This window comes from Caenorhabditis elegans, chromosome III (genome assembly GCF_000002985.6).
Source record: "Caenorhabditis elegans chromosome III".
Taxonomy (NCBI): Eukaryota; Metazoa; Nematoda; class Chromadorea; order Rhabditida; family Rhabditidae; genus Caenorhabditis; species Caenorhabditis elegans.
In genome coordinates this window covers 1,352,508-1,368,048 of record NC_003281.10, presented here as the reverse complement: position 1 = coordinate 1,368,048, position 15,541 = coordinate 1,352,508, and the positions used below count along the sequence as shown (strand labels likewise).

Below are 15,541 nucleotides of genomic sequence, written 5' to 3'. Positions count from 1 at the left end.
GGTATATTTCGTCATGCTAAACAGTTTTATAAAATAAAAATGAATGACTCCATATGATTTTGCATTACTTTTGAATTTATGAAAAATACAGCTTTTTATTAAATTCAACATTTTTTAAAATAAACTTCCGTACAAGCTAACATACTTTTTCTGGTATTTTCTGGTATATTTGACACTGCTAAACAGTTTTATAAAATAAAAAAGAATGACTCCATATGATTTTCAGGTACTTTTGAATTTTTGAAAAATACAGCTTTTGGTTAAATTCTGCATTTTTTAAAATAAACTTCCGTACAAGCTAACATACTTTGTTTAGTATTTTCTGGTTTATTTGACACTGCTAAACAGTTTTATAAAATAAAAAAGAATGACTCCATATGATTTTCAGGTACTTTTGAATTTTTGAAAAATACAGCTTTTTATTAAATTCTGCATTTTTTAAAATAAATTTCCGTACAAGCTAACATACTTTTTCTGGTATTTTCTGGTATATTTCGTCATGCTAAACAGTTTTATAAAATAAAAATGAATGACTCCATATGATTTTCAGGTACTTTTGAATTTTTGAAAAATACAGCTTTTTATTAAATTCTGCATTTTTTAAAATAAACTTCCGTACAAGCTATCATACTTTGTTTAGTATTTTCTGGTATATTTGACACTGCTAAACAGTTTTATAAAATAAAAATGAATGACTCCATATGATTTTCAGGTACTTTTGAATTTTTGAAAAATACAGCTTTTTATTAAATTCTGCATTTTTTAAAATAAACTTCCGTACAAGCTATCATACTTTGTTTAGTATTTTCTGGTTTATTTGACACTGCTAAACAGTTTTATAAAATAAAAATGAATGACTCCATATGATTTTCAGGTACTTTTGAATTTTTGAAAAATACAGCTTTTTATTAAATTCTGCATTTTTTAAAATAAACTTCCGTACAAGCTAACATACTTTGTTTAGTATTTTCTGGTTTATTTGACACTGCTAAACAGTTTTATAAAATAAAAAAGAATGACTCCATATGATTTTCAGGTACTTTTGAATTTTTGAAAAATACAGCTTTTTATTAAATTCTGCATTTTTTAAAATAAACTTCCGTACAAGCTAGCATACTTTTTCTGGTATTTTCTGGTATATTTGACACTGCTAAACAGTTTTATAAAATAAAAATGAATGACTCCATATGATTTTCAGGTACTTTTGAATTTTTGAAAAATACAGCTTTTTATTAAATTCTGCATTTTTTAAAATAAACTTCCGTACAAGCTAACATACTTTTTCTGGTATTTTCTGGTATATTTGACACTGCTAAACAGTTTTATAAAATAAAAATGAATGACTCCATATGATTTTCAGGTACTTTTGAATTTTTGAAAAATACAGCTTTTTATTAAATTCTGCTTTTTTTAAAATAAACTTCCGTACAAGCTAACATACTTTTTCTGGTATTTTCTGGTATATTTGACACTGCTAAACAGTTTTATAAAATAAAAAAGAATGACTCCATATGATTTTGCAGTACTTTTGAATTTTTGAAAAATACAGCTTTTTATTAAATTCTGCATTTTTTAAAATAAACTTCCGTACAAGCTAACATACTTTTTCTGGTATTTTCTGGTATATTTGACACTGCTAAACAGTTTTATAAAATAAAAATGAATGACTCCATATGATTTTCAGGTACTTTTGAATTTTTGAAAAATACAGCTTTTTATTAAATTCTGCATTTTTTAAAATAAACTTCCGTACAAGCTATCATACTTTGTTTAGTATTTTCTGGTATATTTGACACTGCTAAACAGTTTTATAAAATAAAAATGAATGACTCCATATGATTTTCAGGTACTTTTGAATTTTTGAAAAATACAGCTTTTTATTAAATTCTGCATTTTTTAAAATAAACTTCCGTACAAGCTAACATACTTTTTCTGGTATTTTCTGGTATATTTGACACTGCTAAACAGTTTTATAAAATAAAAAAGAATGACTCCATATGATTTTCAGGTACTTTTGAATTTTTGAAAAATACAGCTTTTTATTAAATTCTGCATTTTTTAAAATAAACTTCCGTACAAGCTAACATACTTTTTCTGGTAATTTCTGGTATATTTGAGACTGCTAAACAGTTTTATAAAATAAAAAAGAATGACTCCATTTGATTTTCAGGTACTTTTGAATTTTTGAAAAATACAGCTTTTTATTAAATTCTGCATTTTTTAAAATAAACTTCCGTACAAGCTAACATACTTTTTCTGGTATTTTCTGGTATATTTGACACTGCTAAACAGTTTTATAAAATAAAAAAGAATCGCTCCATATGATTTTGCAGTACTTTTGAATTTTTGAAAAATACAGCTTTTGGTTAAATTCTGCATTTTTTAAAATAAACTTCCGTACAAGCTAACATACTTTTTCTGGTATTTTCTGGTATATTTGACACTGCTGAACAGTTTTATAAAATAAAAAAGAATGACTCCATATGATTTTGCCCTACTTTTGAATTTTTGAAAAATACAGCTTTTTGTTAAATTTTACATTTTTTAAAATAAACTTCCGTACAAGCTAACATACTTTTTCTGGTATTTTCTGGTATATTCGACACTGCTAAACAGTTTTATAAAATAAAAAAGAATGACTCCATATGATTTTCAGGTACTTTTGAATTTTTGAAAAATACAGCTTTTTATTAAATTCTGCATTTTTTAAAATAAATTTCCGTACAAGCTAACATACTTTTTCTGGTATTTTCTGGTATATTTGACACTGCTAAACAGTTTTATAAAATAAAAATGAATGACTCCATATGATTTTCAGGTACTTTTGAATTTTTGAAAAATACAGCTTTTTATTAAATTCTGCATTTTTTAAAATAAACTTCCGTACAAGCTATCATACTTTGTTTAGTATTTTCTGGTATATTTGACACTGCTAAACAGTTTTATAAAATAAAAATGAATGACTCCATATGATTTTCAGGTACTTTTGAATTTTTGAAAAATACAGCTTTTTATTAAATTCTGCATTTTTTAAAATAAACTTCCGTACAAGCTAACATACTTTTTCTGGTATTTTCTGGTATATTTGAGACTGCTAAACAGTTTTATAAAATAAAAAAGAATGACTCCATTTGATTTTCAGGTACTTTTGAATTTTTGAAAAATACAGCTTTTTATTAAATTCTGCATTTTTTAAAATAAACTTCCGTACAAGCTAACATACTTTTTCTGGTATTTTCTGGTATATTTGACACTGCTAAACAGTTTTATAAAATAAAAAAGAATGACTCCATTTGATTTTCAGGTACTTTTGAATTTTTGAAAAATACAGCTTTTTATTAAATTCTGCATTTTTTAAAATAAACTTCCGTACAAGCTAACATACTTTTTCTGGTATTTTCTGGTATATTTGACACTGCTAAACAGTTTTATAAAATAAAAAAGAATGACTCCATATGATTTTCAGGTACTTTTGAATTTTTGAAAAATACAGCTTTTTATTAAACTCTGCATTTTTTAAAATAAACTTCCGTACAAGCTAACATACTTTTTCTGGTATTTTCTGGTATATTCGACACTGCTAAACAGTTTTATAAAATAAAAAAGAATGACTCCATATGATTTTCAGGTACTTTTGAATTTTTGAAAAATACAGCTTTTTATTAAATTCTGCATTTTTTAAAATAAATTTCCGTACAAGCTAACATACTTTTTCTGGTATTTTCTGGTATATTTGACACTGCTAAACAGTTTTATAAAATAAAAAAGAATGACTCCATTTGATTTTCAGGTACTTTTGAATTTTTGAAAAATACAGCTTTTTATTAAATTCTGCATTTTTTAAAATAAACTTCCGTACAAGCTAACATACTTTTTCTGGTATTTTCTGGTATATTTGACACTGCTAAACAGTTTTATAAAATAAAAAAGAATGACTCCATTTGATTTTCAGGTACTTTTGAATTTTTGAAAAATACAGCTTTTTATTAAATTCTGCATTTTTTAAAATAAACTTCCGTACAAGCTAACATACTTTTTCTGGTATTTTCTGGTATATTTGACACTGCTAAACAGTTTTATAAAATAAAAAAGAATGACTCCATTTGATTTTCAGGTACTTTTGAATTTTTGAAAAATACAGCTTTTTATTAAATTCTGCATTTTTTAAAATAAACTTCCGTACAAGCTAACATACTTTTTCTGGTATTTTCTGGTATATTTCGTCATGCTAAACAGTTTTATAAAATAAAAAAGAATGACTCCATTTGATTTTCAGGTACTTTTGAATTTTTGAAAAATACAGCTTTTTATTAAATTCTGCATTTTTTAAAATAAACTTCCGTACAAGCTAACATACTTTTTCTGGTATTTTCTGGTATATTTGACACTGCTAAACAGTTTTATAAAATAAAAAAGAATGACTCCATTTGATTTTCAGGTACTTTTGAATTTTTGAAAAATACAGCTTTTTATTAAATTCTGCATTTTTTAAAATAAACTTCCGTACAAGCTAACATACTTTTTCTGGTATTTTCTGGTATATTTGACACTGCTAAACAGTTTTATAAAATAAAAAAGAATGACTCCATATGATTTTCAGGTACTTTTGAATTTTTGAAAAATACAGCTTTTTATTAAACTCTGCATTTTTTAAAATAAACTTCCGTACAAGCTAACATACTTTTTCTGGTATTTTCTGGTATATTTGACACTGCTAAACAGTTTTATAAAATAAAAATGAATGACTCCATATGATTTTCAGGTACTTTTGAATTTTTGAAAAATACAGCTTTTTATTAAATTCTGCATTTTTTAAAATAAACTTCCGTACAAGCTATCATACTTTGTTTAGTATTTTCTGGTATATTTGACACTGCTAAACAGTTTTATAAAATAAAAATGAATGACTCCATATGATTTTCAGGTACTTTTGAATTTTTGAAAAATACAGCTTTTTATTAAATTCTGCATTTTTTAAAATAAACTTCCGTACAAGCTATCATACTTTGTTTAGTATTTTCTGGTATATTTGACACTGCTAAACAGTTTTATAAAATAAAAATGAATGACTCCATATGATTTTCAGGTACTTTTGAATTTTTGAAAAATACAGCTTTTTATTAAATTCTGCATTTTTTAAAATAAACTTCCGTACAAGCTAACATACTTTTTCTGGTATTTTCTGGTATATTTGACACTGCTGAACAGTTTTATAAAATAAAAAAGAATGACTCCATATGATTTTGCAGTACTTTTGGATTTTTGAAAAAAAAACAGTTTTAGGTGCATTGTCTACATTTTTAAAATAATCTTCTGTACAAGATAGCATATTTTGTTAGATATTCACTTGTAAAAATGAATTGATTTATTATTCAAATCACAACAAAAAAGTTAACCAATTGGTCTAATTGGTAAGTCTGCAAAATTTCAACGTTAGCAAGCATATTATTGCAGGAAACACTTACGACGGTACAAGCACATTGGAGCAAAGAACTCAGTTTCAATGACAGTAGAACCTTCCCGCAGAGTCCATACTCCTGTTGCCGGATTGCAAGTTGATCCCCCGGGTATAGACCCCTGATTAGTTTACAGTTAAGAGTAAGCAAATAATAAATGCTACAAACTTCTATAAGGCGCGGCAACTCATAGTTCGGCGCAGTATTTGATGCATCGTATGGGATGTAATAAGTCAAAGGCTCTCCACCATCCGAACAACTACGCATGTACTGGCATCCCTCGGCAGATAGTGTTGTGATTGCTGGAGTGGTATTGTACTGTAGGACGGGTGTGTCCTGTCTAAGATAATATCTTGCAGTTGAACTGCTCAGTTCCAATGACGGGCACGGGCATTTTGCTGGAAGTTTTAGTAAAATAGTCAGACAAATTACCCGAACACAGTATATTAGAGAACTCACAATTCTTCAAACAGACTCCGTCCATCACAGTAATATTCACAGTTTTGCCATTTCCATCGTCAACTGGCCAATAATTTGCAATTCTGTCACAAACACCAATAGCAGGTGATGAACCGAACTGTAGCGTATATTAGTATTAATTCTTCAAATGCATATTCCTTACATTATAGCTTTTTTGATCCCCATCCTGTTTTAGGTCGAGTACCATAAGGCTGTAGTCACTTTCACAGGACATTGAGAAAGCGCAATCCTTCAGTGGCCCAATTGGTCTTTTAACAGTTGTTAGTGTTAAAGTTTTGAATAGAGGATGAGTGAGTGGAATGTTACCGAATACAATTTCCGGATTTAAAATAAACCCACAAGCCCAGCACTGACCTGAAAATTGAGACCAAATTGGATGAATCAACCCCAATGGGGATTCCCCATACAAAAACCCCAGCCCATAATCCCTTAAACAGTCTGAAAGACCTTTCTCTGAAAAGTGTGACGTCACAGACTACAAACTATGGACATCATTGTCAATATAAGTGATGATGATAAGACTTACCACGATTTACACATGTTGACGCGAATAGATCGGCATTTCGAACAGTGGTACCGTCGTTCAACGTCCAAGTTCCTGTTTTTGGATCGCACTTTGACTCATCGCTGATGGAGCCCTCAAAGTTCAAAAAAAGTGGAAAAATCAAGAAAATCAACAAACATGTTCCATCCGTAGCGTAAACTCAGGATCGTCGGAGCGTGACCAATATATAATAGGTTCTCCATCGTAACAACCTCGTGTTAACTGACAACCATCAGCGGAGAGTGTTTCGCGCACCGGGTAATGAGCATTGTCTTTCACGGATTCTTGGTAGAAACTGTCTTGGCCCAAGTAATATTCAGAGTTTCCAGAACTTATTTCCAAAGAAGCACAGGGGCATTTGGCTTAAAGTTTTGGGATTGAACATGGCAAGTTAAACTACCACGTACAATTCTTTACACAAACTCCATTCATTTGATTGATAGTCACGAGTTTTCCACTTCCATCGTCAATTGACCAAGTCTGAGTACTAGCCTCGCAGAATCCATCAGCAGATAATGAACCAAACTGTAACAAGCTTTATAGAAATTCTTGAGGTTGGATTGCGGTTATTATTACAGAGTGTGCACTGTCCAACAATTGGGTCAAATACCAAAAGTTTGTAGTCCCCTTCACAGTACATCGAGATAGCACAGTCCTCGAGTTTAATAACTGGGTTGTTGATATTGTTCAGTGTAACATTTCTAAAGTAGGGATGACCTTTTGGAATGTTTTCAAATATGTTTGATGAATGGAGAGCAAGGGATTGGCAAGCACAACGATCTGAAAAATTGAATTCATAGACGTATGGCCTAGTATGGCTTAGTTCAAGTTCCAAATTACCCGTTGACAAGACGCAAATTCCATACAAATTTGTAATAGTTATCAGTTGAGCATTCAGGTCGACCGAAATTGTCTGGGTGTACGGATCGCAGAACCCTTCGGCGGAATATTCACCGAACTGAAGAACAAAATTTTTGTTTATTTTTCCCCCGAAATCTGATCTACCTCTCTGATAGATGTCTTGTCGAAAATGAACAACTTAGCCTCTCCTTCACAATACATCTTGGCAGAGCAATCATCAACTATCTGGATTGGTTTTCTGAGTAGTGACTGAGGCTTGTTGGCCCAAAAGTTGGAACTTTTAGGCTCATAGTTATAAACATCAGCAGGATCGATAGCTAAGATGTTACACGCGCAGGGTGTTGAATTTCAAGATTGAAAATTAAAGGAGGCTCTGAACATTGGGCTTACGTGGAGCTAACTGATTGATTTTCAAACAGGCATTGATAAATACAGGGAGAAAAAGAAGTAGGAGATTCATTGTCCTTGTTCAATGAACTGAAGTGGTTGAAAAGGGAAAGCAGATAAAATGCTAATATATATTCATGTGGATGGTGTTGGAATGCATATATTAAATCAAATGAACTGTTGGTGAATAACTGATCGCTTTCCAAAACCCACAGCCCATTTGATTTTATATATTCATTCCAACACCACATTCAGTTGCTTGTTCTTTTCAAACACTTCATTTCCCGAGGCAATGAGAGCCTTGCTTCTATTATTACCTGTATTCACCAATGCGTGCCTGAAAATCAATCAGTTAGCTCCACGTAAGCCCAATGTTCAGAGCCCCCGTAAAACTTTAATCTTGAACTTCAGCACCCTGCGCGTGTAATGTCTTAGCTATCGACCCTGCTGATGTTTATAACTATGAACCTGAAAACTCTAACTTTTGGGCCAATAAGCCTCAATCGCTGCTCAGAAAACCAATCCAGGTAGTTGATGATTGCTCTGTCAAAATGTATTGCGATGGAGAGGCTGAGCTATTTATTTTCGACAAGACATCTATCAAAGAGGTAAAAAACTGACAGATTTTGGGCCAAAAAACTTTTAAAAATTCCAGTTTGGAGCATATGCGGCCGAAGGGTTCTGCGATCCCTACACCCAGACAGTTTCGGTCGACCTAAATGGTGTGCTAACAACTATCACAAATTTGTATGGCATTTGCGTGTTGCCAACGGGTAATAGGCCAAACTAGGCCATACTATGCCCCATGCTTCAAATTTCCAGATCGTTGTGCTTGCCAATCTCTAGCCATCCAGCCTTCAAACATCTTCCAAAACATCCCAAGAGGCCATCCTTACTACAGAAACGTGACCCTGAACACCATAAAATCCCCAATCATTTATTTATTTATTTATTTATTACGCTCTCTCAGAGACGTGATGAAAACCAATTACATAAATATAAAAACAACAAAAAACAGAAGACAAATACAAATAATAGAAGAAAAAAAAATTGGGAAAGGGGGGTGAAGATGAAGAGGATAGGGAAACTGGATATTTGAAGAGCAGAAGTTAAGGAGAGCTTATGATCGGTTGTATCGTGTCAAAAATTGTTTAGTTGCGTACTTAAGGTACGATTAATAACAAAATGTCGCCTAATTCTAGTTTTGCACTTGCCCCAAGAGAATTTGTATTTCGAACGTGTACGTGTATTTTCAGTAAAGTTGAAAAATTCAGACGTTTCAAGACCTATTTTCCCAGTCATCATGTGGGATATGAGTTTTTTATCAATTGCTAATCTTCTATTTTCTAACGTTGAGAGCTTAAATAATTCATTTCTTTCCGAGGCCGATTTGTAATCTTTGTCATCTGGTCTGATGTATCTGCCCTTCATTCTACTGTAAAGCCTTCTCGTAAACGCGTTTTGTACTGATTCTATAGCTTTTGAGTCGTTTTTCTTAATTGGACTAGTGATTACTGTGCCATATTCTAGTCTAGGCCTTATGAAAGTTTTATAGAGTAAAGTCATAAGCTTTACGCTTTTACTAGAGTAAGTGTTGAAGATTTGGAATAGTTGGTATTTTGTGAGATTGATAGTCTTTTTCCAGTGGTCCGTAAAATCGAGTTTTTCAGACACTAGGAATCCTAGGTCCCTTGTTGATACTTCTTTTTTTATAGGGAGTCCATTCAAAAAATAGGTATAATTTGTATTGCATTTTCCTAGGGTTAAATGAAAAGTTTTTGAGGGATTTAAAAGGAGTTTATTATTGAGTGCCCAATCGGTAACTACGTCAATTGCTGATTGGAGAGAATTTTGAGATTGACTCTTTGGAGTGGCTGCGTATAATTTTATATCATCTGCGAACTGTTTACAGTATACTCCTACAGGCAAATTTGCGGATATTTCATTGACAAATATGCCGAAAAGTACTGGTGAAAGAACAGATCCTTGTGGAACCCCACACACTGCTTTTTTAGGTTCTGAAAGTGTGTTTCCCACTTTTACTTTAAACGATCTATTAGTCAAGAACCTATCGAGCCAACGTATGCCCCATGCTTCAAATTTCCAGATCGTTGTGCTTGCCAATCTCTAGCCATCCAGCCTTCAAACATCTTCCAAAACATCCCAAGAGGCCATCCTTACTACAGAAACGTGACCCTGAACACCATAAAATCCCCAATCATTAAACTTGATGACTGTGCTATCTCGATGTACTGTGAAGGAGACTACAAACTTCTGGTATTTGACCCAGTAGTGGGACAAAGTGCACATACTGTAAGAATAACCAGAATCTAATGCAGTTAATCAGACTTGTTACAGTTCGGCGCATTATCTGCTGATGGATTCTGCGATGCTAGTACTCAGACTTGGTCAATTGACGAGGGAAGTGGAAAATTCGTGACAATCAATCAGATGAACGGAGTTTGTGTGAAAAATTGTAAGTTGACTTGAGTTCTACTACATAGAACTGGCATTGATTTTCATTTTCAAAAAACATTTTCATACAAAGAATATGAAAACACCAACACTGTTCCAGCCAAATGTCGGTGTGCTTCAATGGACCTGTACAATGAAAACGCTGGGTATTACATCGGCCAAGACAGTTTTTACCAAAGCTATGTGAAAGACAATGTTTTCGTTCCTGCAAATGTAACACTCTCCGCTGATGGCTGCCAGTTCAAACGGTTTTGTCCCGGAAATAGCGAACCTATCATATATTGGTCACGTCCCGATGATCCCGATTACTTGTCGCAAATGGTACATGTTCGTAAATTTTTTCACTATTGATCTTAATTTTCAGGAGTACATCACCGATAAATCAACGTGCGATCCGAAAACCGGCATTTGGGCTTTGACCGACGGTACCACTATTCGATATGCCGAACTATTTGCACCAATGTGTGTGTTCCGTGGTAAGGAATAACTCGATTGCTCTTCCTTTACATAGTTTCAATTTTCAGATCGCTGCGCCACTTGTGACTTTCTGGCTCTACAGCCTTCGAATATATTCGAAATCGTTTCAACAGAAAATCCGTTATACAAAATTTTTACAATGACGACAATTAGGAGCCCAACTATTCAAATGGAGGACTGTAGGATGTCTATGTCCTGTGAATACGTTGGCTACTCCCTTATAATGCTCGACCCAATAACCGCGAAGAATAGTGGCTATACTGTAAGAAACATCCATCTGAACCATTAATATCAATATTCGCTGGCCCAAACTCCCAGGGGGCAAAAAATTAGGGGGCATCGTGTTCTTAGGGGGCATTTACTCCAAGGGGGCATCACTCATAGGGGGCATTAGGGGTCAATGTTCTTAGGGGGCATTCTCCAAAGTCTCAAAGGGGGCAAAGTTTTAAATGAGTATCTGTTAAGGATACGATTTTTAATGATTTGTCAAAAATGGAATTCGGCCTTAAATACTAATTAAACACTTTGAAATGGGAAAATTATGATGTTTTATTTGTCTTGTTTACTAATAATATTTTGAAAAGTGTATTTTTTCGGTGGGCAACTTGTTATATTTGTATCTTCACAGTCATCCAAGATAGTTGTTCAAAAGTTTTAGATACTACAGAAAATAGTTTTTAAACAATTTTGGATGTGCTCTCACGAAAAATTAATGGAATTGTCAAGAGCGGGGATGTAGACATAATACATTCCAAAATCTTATAGCTCCGTTCGTGTGTGATATAAGAAAAAGTGGTCAACTGAAAAGTCGTCACCCTGTATAGTAATCAGCAAATTATTAGTTTAAACTTTTGGTCTATATTGGATGACTGTGAAGATACAAATATAACAAGTTGCCCACCGAAAAATACACTTTTCAAAATATTATTAGTAAACAAGACAAATAAAACATCATAATTTTCCCATTTCAAAGTGTTTAATTAGTATTTAAGGCCGAATTCCATTTTTGACAAATCATTAAAAATCGTATCCTTAACAGATACTCATTTAAAACTTTGCCCCCTTTGAGACTTTTGAAAATGCCCCCTAAGAACATTGACCCCTAATGCCCCCTATGAGTGATGCCCCCTTGGAGTAAATGCCCCCTAAGAACACGATGCCCCCTAATTTTTTGCCCCCTGGGAGTTTGGGCCATATTCGCTACAGTTCGGTAAATCTGTTAATGGTACCTGTGACAAAATCTCAAAGTATTGGTCAGTTGACGTTAGAGGTGGCAACACTTTTAATCTCTCAGGATGGACGGAGTTTGTTTGCAGAACTGTGAGTTGTGACCCAAATTTTGATCAGACCTTGGAATGTTACTCCAACTGGCTTAAAATTTCCAGCAAGGTGCCCATGCACTTCATTGGAACTGGACAGTTCAACTGCAATATATTATCTCAGACAGGACACACCCGTCACAAAGTTTAATAGCACTCCTGCAATTACAACACTATCCGCTGATGGATGCCAGTACATGCGTAGTTGTGGTCAAGGTGGAGAGCATTTGAATTATTACATTCCATTGGATAAACCTGATGATAAGCCGCACCTTATAAACGTTTGTATTTTTTTAATGGCTTACTAGGCATCTATTTCCGGGGGGTCAACATGCAATCCGAACACTAGAGTATGGACTTTGCGGGAGGGTTCTACTGTCATTGAAACCAAATTTTTTGCTCCAATGTGCATGTACCGCCGTAAGTGGTGTTGTTAAGAATCTGCTTGTTAACCTTGATATTTTGCAGATTTACCAATTAATTAATTGTGTTGCAGCTAATAAATCGTCTCTGGTACTGTGTTGTACTGTAAGGTGTTACTGTAGTTTTGGGTTAAAGGTGATGGGAGATAATAATAAGGTACTGTATGTTTATGCTAGGGTTACTGTAGTTTGACAGCATAAAAATAAATGATCGCTTTCAATAGTTCATTTGATTTAATATATTCATTCCAACAACATCCACATGAATATATATATACATTAGCATATTATCTAATTCCCCTTTCAATCATTTCAATTTCCTCATCAATGAGGGCCTTACTTCTCTTTCTCCCTGTATTTGCCAATGCGTGTTTGAAAATCAATCAGTTAGCTCCACGTAAGCCCAAAATTCAGAGCCTCCTTGAACTTTCAATTTTGACCTTCAGCACCATGTGCTTGCAACGTCCTAGCCATTGATCCTGCTGACGTTTATAACTATGAGCCTCAAGTTTCAAACTTTTGGGCCAATAAGCCTCAATCGCTGCTCAGAAAACCAATCCAGATAGTTGATGATTGCTCTGTCAAGATGTATTGTGATGGAGAGGCTAAGTTGTTCATTTTCGACTTTTAGAGGGTTCGTCAAAATTTCAGTAGGTCAATGGGAGTCTTCTTGATTTTCGAGTTCGGTTTGACCAAAAACAGACGCACCCGATGAATCAGTTAAAGCTGAATTTTGATTGATTGAAGTTTGAGGAGGCGTTATATTGGGGGAGACGTATCCATATTTTGTATAAAATCGAGGATTTCTATTCGAATCCCGATAACTCACAAAAAAGTTTGTCAGTTGGTAGAATTGAACCAACTACCAAAAATTTCTGCAGACATACGTACTAACCACTCGGCCATGCGGGAGACACCTCAAAAAGGGATGTAGGGAAGGAAAATTTCTGGAAAGGAGTCGTCTTTCGATTCCGCTTTCTTCAATAATGAAAATTTGAGAAAAGATGTTTCAAAACCGTTTATCACTGATTAGTCAGCGGGAAAACGAAATTTTGAAATTTTTATTACAGGATTGTACTCATTATTGAATTCCCAAAAAGGAGACGTACAGTTGAGGGCTATATCTTGTAAACTGGTTTATTTATAGAAACAAACAAGTTTTGGTCTGAAAATTTTGAAAAAATAATATCTCTTGGCAGAGCATTGCTAATGCGACAAAACTTCAGCTTCCATTAGATAAAATCAAAACCTATGAAACAAAAATACATTCCGCAAAACTTTAGTGGAAAAAATGTTCAGGAGACCCAGGAAACTACTCCCCCCCGTACTAAATTTTTGAATTATTTTTTTCTTGAAAAATTTTCCCACTGAACTTGTTAGAAATTATATATGTCTCGATGCATCTTAATGAGACCTACACGTTACTTTTTAGAAAACTGAGAAATCTTAAAAACTGACCAAGTTATGATGAAAAAAGTAGAATCGCGAAAATGGAAGAGTGTGCAAAATTTGACACTTATTCGTCTTGATCAGCCGACGCATTGGTTTTTTCTTAATTCTGACTTCAAAATCGTGTTCAACGTACTTTTTTACGTGGGGTAAACAAAAAAAGTATGAAAAAAGATGAAGTAGAACTTGAGATAAAGACGAAAAACTAATTTTTCGGAAAAAAATTTTTTTTTTGGCAAAATGGCAGTTTTTGGCCTTTTGTTTTATCACAACTTTTTGGCTTTTGCACTTATGAACTTAAACTTTTTTTCAAAAAATCAGTCTCTCTGAGTAGTATCTTGCACATAAGTTTCAAACAAAATGGAGCAAAACCCGAATTTTAATTCAATTAAAACATGGTTTTTTGGGGGTAAAAGAGCAACAAAATTTTTTTTCAAACTGGGGAAAGCCGCCCTGAGCTCACTTTTGCTCCGAACTTAGTGCCGTTTTCTGCTCCACCGTGGGGCAAAATATTTCTAGTAGGATTTCAAATATTAGAGCATGAAGTCACACGGTTCAGGAGTTGGGAATGTAAATGTAGTGTTACCTTTTTTCGCAAGCCAAAAAAAACGCGAAAAAACGCGAAAAAGGGGCGGAGTCTGCACACTCGGCATTTATTAGAGGCTGCTTGGCAGAAATATCCATCTGAAGCATTAATATTAATACCCGCTTTAGTCCGGTCCATCACCTGCTAATGGTGTCTGTGACAAGATTTCAAACTATTGGTCAGTTGACGATGGAAATGGCAATACTGTGAATCTCTCTAGGATGTACGGAGTTTGTTTGAAGAACTGTGAGTTATTTGAGAACTGGGAAGGCCCTGATTTTTTTTCCTACTGTGTCAGAGTGTCTCATTTCTGACACCGCGTGACTTGTTTGATCTACGTAGATCTACAAAAAATGCGGGTGGAGAGACGCAGAGTTTTGATTGCTGACGTCACATATTTGGGCAAAAAATTCCCGCATTTTTTGTAGATCAAACCGTAATGGGACAGCCTGGCACCAAGTAGCAAAGCCCGTAGTCGGAATTGCGATAACTTTGCTTGACCTGACCAAAAGTTTTTAGCAAAGCTTGACTTTTAAAACTTGCAGCAAATTGCCCATGCCCATCACTGGAACTGAACAGTGCAACTGCAGGATTTTATCTTGACCATCCAACCATCGCAAACTTTTCTACCACTTATGCACTTCCTACACTCTCTGCTGATGGATGCCAGTACATGCGTAGTTGCGCCCAAGCTGGAGAGCATTTGACTTATTACATTCCATTGGATAAACCTGATGATAGGCCGCACCTTATAAGCGTTTGTCTCTTTTTCTTTAAATTTGCTTACTAGTAATTATTTAGACATCAATTTCCGGGTGATCAACTTGCAATCCAAAAACTGGAGTATGGACTTTGCGGGAGGGTTCTACTGTCATTGAAACCGAATTCTTTGCCGCAATGTGCTTTTACCATCGTAAGTGGTTTTGTGAAAAAAAAATGCCAGCTAACCTTGATATTTTGCAGATTTACCAATTAATTGATTATGTTGTGGCGATTCAAATAATAAAAAGCGTATTTATTGGTTTTTTGTGATACTACACATCTGTCAATATTGCCGAAAAATTTCACTGCCCATAAAAATTGTT

At 33.8% G+C, this 15,541-nt stretch overlaps 3 protein-coding genes and 1 pseudogene across 4 annotated transcripts; 3 read left to right on the top strand and 1 right to left on the bottom strand.

Moving 5' to 3' along the window:
• Positions 1–5,370: 5,370 nt before the first annotated feature.
• On the bottom strand, positions 5,371–7,542 carry Y82E9BR.7 (annotated as a pseudogene). The gene is made up of 11 exons: positions 7,486–7,542; positions 7,321–7,438; positions 7,057–7,260; positions 6,888–7,005; positions 6,619–6,842; positions 6,463–6,574; positions 6,079–6,290; positions 5,916–6,033; positions 5,625–5,854; positions 5,466–5,577; positions 5,371–5,417 (listed from the first exon to the last, which is right to left on the bottom strand). Coding segments are annotated over exons 1-11 (1,552 nt in total).
• A 737-nt stretch (positions 7,543–8,279) lies between these two features.
• On the top strand, positions 8,280–8,795 carry Y82E9BR.9 (Recep_L_domain domain-containing protein; the record flags this gene model as incomplete). Its single annotated transcript, NM_064994.1, has 3 exons — positions 8,280–8,336; positions 8,384–8,501; positions 8,551–8,795. 3 exons carry the CDS (start codon positions 8,280–8,282, stop codon positions 8,793–8,795), a joined length of 420 nt encoding a protein of 139 aa, NP_497395.1.
• A 1,180-nt stretch (positions 8,796–9,975) lies between these two features.
• On the top strand, positions 9,976–10,969 carry Y82E9BR.8 (DUF3707 domain-containing protein; the record flags this gene model as incomplete). The annotated part of the gene is made up of 5 exons (NM_001381730.1): positions 9,976–10,041; positions 10,087–10,204; positions 10,304–10,524; positions 10,568–10,679; positions 10,728–10,969. The coding sequence occupies 5 exons, from the start codon at positions 9,976–9,978 to the stop codon at positions 10,967–10,969; spliced, it is 759 nt and encodes a 252-aa protein (NP_001367978.1).
• Positions 10,970–12,628: 1,659 nt separating this feature from the next.
• On the top strand, positions 12,629–13,052 carry Y82E9BL.1 (Bee-milk protein; the record flags this gene model as incomplete). Its single annotated transcript, NM_064992.1, has 2 exons — positions 12,629–12,818; positions 12,868–13,052. The coding sequence occupies 2 exons, from the start codon at positions 12,629–12,631 to the stop codon at positions 13,050–13,052; spliced, it is 375 nt and encodes a 124-aa protein (NP_497393.1).
• Between the last annotated feature and the right edge of the window lie 2,489 nt (positions 13,053–15,541).